This window comes from Phodopus roborovskii, unplaced genomic scaffold, assembly GCF_943737965.1.
Source record: "Phodopus roborovskii unplaced genomic scaffold, PHOROB, whole genome shotgun sequence".
Lineage (NCBI taxonomy): Eukaryota > Metazoa > Chordata > Mammalia > Rodentia > Cricetidae > Phodopus > Phodopus roborovskii.
Genome location: NW_026126482.1, coordinates 19,678,797 through 19,687,063, shown reverse-complemented (window position 1 = coordinate 19,687,063; position 8,267 = coordinate 19,678,797). Strand labels below are relative to the sequence as shown.

Here is an 8,267-nt window from a genome sequence, read left to right as displayed (position 1 = left end):
GCAAAGAGGGCGAGCGTCCCCTTGTTTATCCGGGCTAAAAATCAGAAAGACATAAAAGGAAAATGAAGTGAACAATGACCACCACTCCCCCACCCCCACCCCGCGCTCACAATACAATCTATTTAATTGTACTTCATACTTTTCATTCCAATGGAGTGACTTTTCTCCTGGAGAACCTCTTGATTCTTGAACTCTGGGGCTGGCAGCCTGCAAAGGGGAAGCGGGCTGCCGCTCAGTGCAGGTTTTGCAGAGGTCTCTGTCTGTGGGTGTTTTCTTTTGCTTAGCCCTGCCCCTGGATTGTCAGACGGCGGGCGTCTGCCTCTGAAGTTAGCCGTGATTTCCTCTAGAGCCTGGCCTTATCTCCGGCTGCACGTTGCCTGTGGGTGACTAATCACACAATAACATTGTCTAGGGCTGGAATAAAGTCGGAGCTGTTTACCCCCACTCTATAGGGGTTCAATATAAAAAGCCGTCCGAGAGCCCTCAGAGCCAGACGCGTTCCTGCACCGGCTCTGCGAGCCCGACCCAGTCTGCGCTGCCTTCTGCGCGCACCGCCTCCTTGGCTGCCCGCGACGCTTTTGCTCCGGTGAAAGGGCCACTTGCCGAGGACCTCGCCGAGATCTCAAACAGCAGAGGCGATCCGAGCGACCAGACACCGTCCTCCTCGTTTTGCATTGGGGAAGAGTTTTTTCCCCCTTCTTTTCTTCTTCTTCTTCTTCTTCTTTTTTAAAATCCCTTTGCAGAATGGATTATTTTCCCGTGATCTTCTCTCTGCTGTTTGTGGCTTTCCAAGGAACTCCAGAAACAGGTAGGCACCACTTGCGAATCTTTCTGCTCCATCGCAGCGCTGTTCTCGCTTGTTTTTCACTCCCCTTTTATTTTTTCTTACTGCAGCTCGAACAGCAAGTGCCTTGCAATCACTTCTGTGTCCCAGTGAAGAAATAAAATACAACCGACTACAATAGAATATCCCATAGCTCCAGAATAGCGCTGTAGCAATATTACAGAGTAGCTACAACCTAGGCAAAGATTTATTTGAAATACGTGTGTGTAGAGTTACACGGTGCATTTAGGAGCTTATTCTAACGCTGTCTTGATAGTGTGTTAATGTGTAAAATATTTAAACACTCCAGCTTAAAGCCAAGGAATTTTATTCAGGTCATGCAAGCACAATTTGAGCAGTGAAGTCACCTGCCGATCAACCGTGTGCTGAGTAACCCCGCAGGCGGTTTCAGGGCGAAGCACATGTTTTCTTTAAAATTTGTCACTATTGACTTAAGGTTTCATTTGGCAGATTTTTGGCATCCTCAAACAGTGTGAGCTCTATTTTCAGTTGTATTCACCTGTCCTGGGAGGGGAGCTGGGATCATTCCTGCCTGCTTAAGGAATCAGATAGTATGGGGTGCATCTGCTTGCTTCACCTCCCACCCTATTTTCTTAGGGTCAGTGCACTTTTTTTTTTTTTTTTTTTTTTTTTGTCTTTTCATGACCCTAACCAAAGAGAAAGGATGTCAAAGGGGATGAAAACCCTGGAATGTGCCTGATTGTTTGAAATGAACAAAATTAGGCAGATAAGCTGCAGGGCTAAATTTTCATTGGAAAGAGACGATGCTGTATTGAGCCAGAGGGAGGTGTCATGTCCCATTCAAGCCATGCTGCTCTAAAATTCTGAGTTCTGAACCCACAGAGCACTTCTCTAGGTCCCCAAACTGTAGCTTCGCTATCTTCCTTGGCAATTTGTCTCCCATGGGTAGTGACCCCTGCGAAGTTAATTCCTCTTCTGTGTCTAGTTATTTTCTGAATGTTCTTGCTTCCTACCTAATGTCAAAGGCATCCACAGGTTATCTAGACCACTCTGTGCCCCTACACAAACTGGGAAGTAGTAGGTACTCCTAAAGGAAAGGTTATCCTGAGTAGGGAAGTGGCCCCAAAGCTGGGAATAGGACACATGCCAACTTAACTCCTGTGAGAGTTATGCTATCCTAAGTCTCAGGCTTGGGCTCTCCCAAGATTCCACCAGACAGTGTGTGTGTGTGTGTGTGTGTGTGTGTGTGTGTGTGTGTGTGTGTGTGTGTGTGTAATCTCCCCGCAGGTGGATAAGCCAGCCAGGGAACGGGCGAAGTCCCATTAAGCATGGAGAACAAAGAAAGCCCTTTCCTTCTGTTTGTGTTTCTGGCTAAAGGCAGTTGTATGCCTTGTCTGCTTCTATTTGCGCTGCTAGATCTGGCCTGAATACTATGATGCAGGTGCTCTGGATATCTGAGGAGAGACCCGTATCAACCCTCTGTTTCTCTTCACAGCCGTCTTGGGTGCAGAGCTCAGTACCCGAGCTGAGAATGAAGGGGACAGACCTACTCCCAGCACATCCTGGAGACCCCGTAGGTCCAAGCGTTGTTCCTGTTCTTCCTTGATGGACAAAGAGTGTGTCTACTTCTGCCACTTGGACATCATCTGGGTCAATACTCCCGAGTAAGTCTCTAGAGGGCATTGTAACTCTAGGCATCCTTTGACTGCTCCAAGGAGCTCCAGACTTTAGCATTGCTGGAGACAAAAAAGTGCTTCCCAAGGAGAATGATGCTGAGATACCCCAGCTTAGTGTTAGCCATCTAGGAGAGTGTCTTCTGAGGTGCTAGGAGCCAGATGGAAGGGACTGAGGACAAGCAGGAAGGTGTTGTTCATCACAAGGCAAGAAAGAAATAGAGGGACTTAGCAGGAGGCTCTCACTTGGGTTTTAGGGCCCAATTAGTCCATGTCTTGTGTAGGCTAGTCCACCCTTTACTTCTCCCAGGGGCATATCGCCATCCAGAGGAGAGATGGGGTGTTGTAATAGAGAGTGAGGATGCTTTTGTTTTACTTACGGAAAAACTAAGACATGGACTGTTGAAGTCCAGTGCGAAGAAATGAGCCGCTAGCAGGGGAAGAGCAGGGTCCTGAACTTTCAGCTTCTCTCCTTGTCTTAGGAAACTGCATTTCAAGGCAGAGATCAGAGCATTAGCTGTAGGTTTCCCCTCTACCTTCTGAGTGAACCAAGGCTATTTCACCCTCGGCCCCCAACACTAGTCCACTCATCAGAAGCAATCATAAGAGAACAAACACATTTATTCTGTCTACAATGGCTGGCCAAATTCCAAACCAAACCATACCCAAACCGCTGTGGACCTAATCTTTAGCAGTGGTTCTACCACGAAGAGGGCTACATTCCTTGGGATGAGAACTGAGATGGATACATGCAAGTTATTGGGTAGCATTTTGGCGCTAAGTCCTTCATCCTCGTGAGATTTTACCAAACTTGAGGAGCATTGTTCCAGTGTGCCTCGCTCCACCAGGCAGCATGTCTGGCGTTACCATCACACACTACTGAAGTAGAAAATCTTGTGATATGCTTTTGCTTCAGCCCCTCAATTTCCCTCCCTCCACCCATATCGCACACTAGAAAAGGAAGAAAACACAAAGCAGAAGCCCAAACAGAGGTGTTGTAATTTGGAGGAAAACTGTGTCTAGAAGAAACAGAATATTGTTAAGTATTGAGATAGGATTTAATTGAATTAGAGGGAAAAAAAGCATGTGTTCTCCCACTTGGGGACATACACTGAGGGCCACTGATGGGCAAACATGCCAAGCAGCCTCCATACTTTCCTATCATGAGCTGTCCCAGTGCTGAGTTGGATGTGTCATTAAAATAAAGACTATTAATTGAGCTACTATCTTTTCCTTCTCTCTTTCTATAATAGGCGTGTTGTTCCATATGGACTGGGGAGTCCTTCCAGGTCCAAGCGTTCCCTAAAGGATTTACTTTCCACCAAGGCCACAGACCATGGGGACAGATGTCAGTGTGCTCATCAAAAAGACAAGAAGTGTTGGGATTTCTGCCAAGCAGGAAAAGAACTCAGGTGAGTGGAAGCCCCTCAACCTGTCATTGAGTTGTGCAGCCCACCACCAGCCTTCTTCCTATGAGACTGTCATTTCACTTTAGAGACTGAACAGAGGCCAGGAGAGTCAAGGTGAACTTTAACATGCCCATGCTAAGAATGCTTTCTCTGTGTGTCTCGACAGAGTCCAAAACACTGTGCAGAAAGGATTAGAAGACTTCAAGAAAAGAAAAGCCTGTTCCAAGCTGGGAAAGAAGTGCATCTATCAGCAGCTGGTGGAAGGAAGAAAAATAAGAAGGTAAGGGGCTTACGATGCCCACTGGCGCTCCCTGGCCCTTCCTAGTGGGAGAAAGGCTTCCGTACAGGACTGAATTGTCATGGTCTGTGGACTTAAAAGGGCAAAGAGCTCCTCAAATACTTGGGCCTTGAGTGCAGACACCTGCCCACTGTGTCCTAGCACACACTGGCCTATAGATGGACTGTCCACACTGAGAGGCAGCTTTGGTATTTGAGCATATCCAGGCTTTTCTACTCTGGTTCTTTTATTTTCTGCTTGTCTCAAGAAGCTAAAAATGGGTCAAGGAAAAGACGTTTAAAATATTTACATATGTTTTTCAAAAAGTAGCAGTTAATTATTCAAATGGCCAAAGGGAAATGAAGCCATTAGGTAAGGTTGGTGAGATTTAGAACATGCTGTTTTTCAGGGTTATTTCATTACTGTTGTTTAAATATGGAAACTTGAGGGGCCATGTCGCCTCTCTTCTTTTTTGTGACACAGGAGAGAGCTGCATTAGGCCGCCCCACAGGGGGGTGGGTACAAGAAACCTTTTTCATGTTCCTTCCAGAGTCTAAACTTTTGAAACTGAGAAGATGGGAGTGTTAAGGGACCCTTGTTCAGACTTGTCACATGCTCCTATCTCTAAAAGCTTGTCCATGAAATCCAGGGGCAAAGTGTTCTGAGGCCAAAGTGTTCTGATTCCAGTGTGGCAGTGGGCAGGGACTACAGAGCTGGTTATTGCTCCTACTGGACAGCCACAGTTGGCTCCCTTCACACCTGCCTCCTTGGGTTCACTCTCTGAGTTACCTTAAGACCAGTACCACTTTGTTACTCTGACATCAGCTACTAAATTGATGCTACAGTCCTTCATCTGTTCTTTCTCATACACACACACACACACACACACACACACACACACACACACACACACAATTAAACTATACATATTTTAAACTGTCATCAACTATTCACTTAGGTCTATCTGTTTCCCTTAATCTTCTCTCTATCATCCTGTTAACTTCCATTTCTTATGTGATTTAGAAGGGGCCAATGTGCCACTTCTCCACAGAAGCAGAGGTTGAAGCTATTTAAACACAGTATTTAGTGCCAGGTGCCTTTTAGGCATGCTCATAGGAGATCTCTGTGCAGTACCGAGCATAAATCACGGGGTTGATTCACAGTAGCCATAGATACTGCTTGTGGATTTATCAAAGAGCAACACACTGTCACACCTTATAAAAGGCTGGGAACTAGAATTGATGTGCTTGTGCCAAATTCTAAATTTAGATGTTTCTTTAGCCAAGGAATGATTTTTTTCTATCTCTGTGTGTGGTTAAGTAACATTTATTTTCTCTTTTTTTAATAGGTTGGAGGCCATCTCCAATAGCATCAAGACATCTTTTCGTGTTGCAAAGTTGAAAGCTGATCTCTATAGAGACCAGAGGTTGACACACAACCGAGCACACTGACTACGGAGCTCCCCTGTGTTTTGGAAGTCATCAAGACCCTAGAGCAAACCCATGGTCAACATTGCACTCTCCATGCTGGCTGGGTTTTCAGCAAGAACATCCATCCTGCTTCTACAATTTCTTGTTTCAGACTGGCAAAGGACCAGCATCTTTGTTGCAAACATTCCAAGAAAGAGGTTGAGATGTTCCCTAACCTGTCTTCATTTGCTTCTGCTAGTAGTGACTGCTTTTCACTCCTTCTCGCTGTTTGGGAATGCCAGCGGACCTCTTGGAGAGCAGAGACATGATGACATTCTAGGGTGGCATCGTCCAGAGAGGAAGGAGATTCCACCCCAGGGTGGAGTTTCTGCAGAAAGTCCTTAGGGGGTGTTTGTGTCTGACTCAGGCGCCTGGCACATTTCAGGGAGAAACTCCAAAGTCCATGCAAAAATTTTCTGAGGAATGCACAAATTGAAAACATACTTAAAGGACAAACACTTGAGTTAAAAAAAAAAGAAAGAAAGAAAAAGAAAGGATAAAGACTCTTTTTTAAGTTGTAAAATGCAAAACTCAAAGCAACTGTTACTACTGTACATTAAGATGTGTTTCATGAATATGAGTCTACCTCACCTTACTGCACTGTCATATACAGTCCCCACCATTAATTATTGCCTCCCTATGCTCTCTCCTCTCCTGCCGCCAGGTTCCACATCCCCTATACTGAATCCTCGTCTCACAGAAGTCTAGTCCAATGTGTCAGTCAGTGGTAGATGAAACCATGCTAATCTGCTATCCCTGATCTATGAGAAAAAGGATGACGGACTCCTGCCCTTGTCCTTGACCTTGGGAGATACAATGAATGGCATAGAGTTGTTTGGGAATGATCTTGAAAGCTGGTTGTGCTATATAGCAGCAAAAGTTTGTTCCTGTATGTAACTGGCTAATGGAAAAGGTTAGATTGAATTTTATGTACTTATTTTTTTATAGATATTTATATTCAAACAATTTATTCCTTATATTTACCATGTTGAATATATGTCTGGGCAGGCCATATTGGTCTATGTATTTTTTTAAAAATGTATTTCTGAATGAAATTGAGAACATGCTTTGTTTTGCCTGTCAAGGTAATGATTTTAGAAAAATAAATATTTTCCCTACTGTACCTTATCTGTGAATTATTTCTGAAAACCCTGAGAAATGAAAATGCTGAAGGGAAATGGTTAAAGCTGGCTTTCTAGGAAGGTTGAAATTAGACAGGAAGTAGGATGTTAGCTTGATTTAAAAAGGAAACCTAATATGTTTCTTAAAAATTGCTTTTTATGGATATTTGTCCTTGCAAGGTCACATAGTAAGAAGGAAATCATTATAAAGAAGATATTTGATAGTTACTAACATATGCATTTATACATAAAAATATTTTTGGACTGTGTTAAGGAACACAAAATAAAAGCTTTAAGCCTCATCTTCCCATGGAGTACAGCCTCTGCTTCTCCTTTACCTGAAGCTATCCCCAGGGAGCTCGTCCATTAACCTTACTTCTCCCACCATTAGGCGGCATCAATTTAAGCTGACGGTGTGGTGAGAGGTGCTTTCTCCATAGTACCAGGCTGGAGGAAGTGATGGAAAGATGATCCTACAACAGATGCACCTTTACACAGCTCCTACCCCCAAGCTGCTATGAGAGCAAGGCCTGCTTGCTCCATGGAGGCCGCCGGTGGTGTCTTTTATTTGCCCAGAGTATTTTGTTTATCGAGGAACACTGAGAACTGTTGCTTCTTCCAAGCTCAGAACTGGACCAGTGCCCCAGAAGTAGAGACACCAGGAGCTTATTTTAAGACACTACCCCCCCACACACACTTTCCCTTCTCTGTCTTTGCCAACTACTGGCAGAAACAGTGTTGTAAATGGTCGTGTCAGCAAAGACTCAGGAGCTTGATGGGCTTCTAAAATCTTCGCCACCATTCTCTGATAGAGACTGAAGAACTCCCAGCATTTCACAAACATTAGCTCTCAGTGATTCCTGTCATCCTAACGGTGACACGATAGGAAGATGTCAAACGACTGTCTTCCGGCCTGCATGGCCAACACCTTGGGCAGTTGACTGCAATTCTTTTTCATCCCCAATTAAATTATGAGCATTTTAAGCACAGTGTCGGATATATGGGAGAAGTGTGCGTAGAGCTATTTTACTTTACCTAATGAATTGCTTGTTACTGTGTCACTGTGGGGGGGGCACTCCTAAAGTCCCAGCTACTTCCACAAGGTACTTGGCCTGAACTTGGCTATAATTTCATATTGAGCAAACTATTCAACCGCCAGGAGCTCCCTCAACCACTCAATGAGAAAGAGTGTGTGTGTGTGTGTGGGAGGGTTCTTTCCCCCTATCTTTTAAAAATAGTTTAAAGAAAGGTCAAAGATGAAGATGCTGAGGTGGTACCAAGAAAATGAAGGCCAGAGCTTAGAGAACACAAGTCCAGTGCATGTAAGAGGTAGCTGGGATGGGAGAAACCGCTGAATAAAACAGGTCAGAGAAGGCCGCAACTGGAGTGATGGAGTTGTCATTTTTAATATGTCCTTTTGCTGTATGATCACAGCTTCAGCAATGGCAAGAAAGGTAGGAAGCAGCCCCTCTCTGGGATGCAGATTAGCAGCAAACAAGTTGGGAAGTTGGCA

General features: G+C 44.7%; 1 protein-coding gene across 1 annotated transcript; it reads left to right on the top strand.

Annotated features, from left to right (window-relative positions):
- The first annotated feature begins 236 nt into the window (after positions 1-236).
- On the top strand, positions 237-6,756 carry Edn1 (endothelin 1). Its single transcript, XM_051194376.1, has 5 exons — positions 237-808; positions 2,301-2,469; positions 3,732-3,890; positions 4,054-4,167; positions 5,513-6,756. Exons 1-5 carry the CDS (start codon positions 745-747, stop codon positions 5,613-5,615), a joined length of 609 nt encoding a protein of 202 aa, XP_051050333.1. The 5' UTR covers positions 237-744; the 3' UTR covers positions 5,616-6,756.
- Positions 6,757-8,267: the final 1,511 nt, after the last annotated feature.

Bases quoted from the DNA above. Each gene is read 5' to 3' on its own strand.
- Edn1 (XM_051194376.1), top strand. From the start codon at position 745: ATGGATTATTTTCCCGTGATCTTCTCTCTGCTGTTTGTGGCTTTCCAA. The intron at 3,891-4,053 runs GTGAGTGGAAGC...GTGTCTCGACAG, and splicing joins CAAGCAGGAAAAGAACTCAG to AGTCCAAAACACTGTGCAGA. The intron at 4,168-5,512 runs GTAAGGGGCTTA...TTTTTTTAATAG, and splicing joins GAAGGAAGAAAAATAAGAAG to GTTGGAGGCCATCTCCAATA.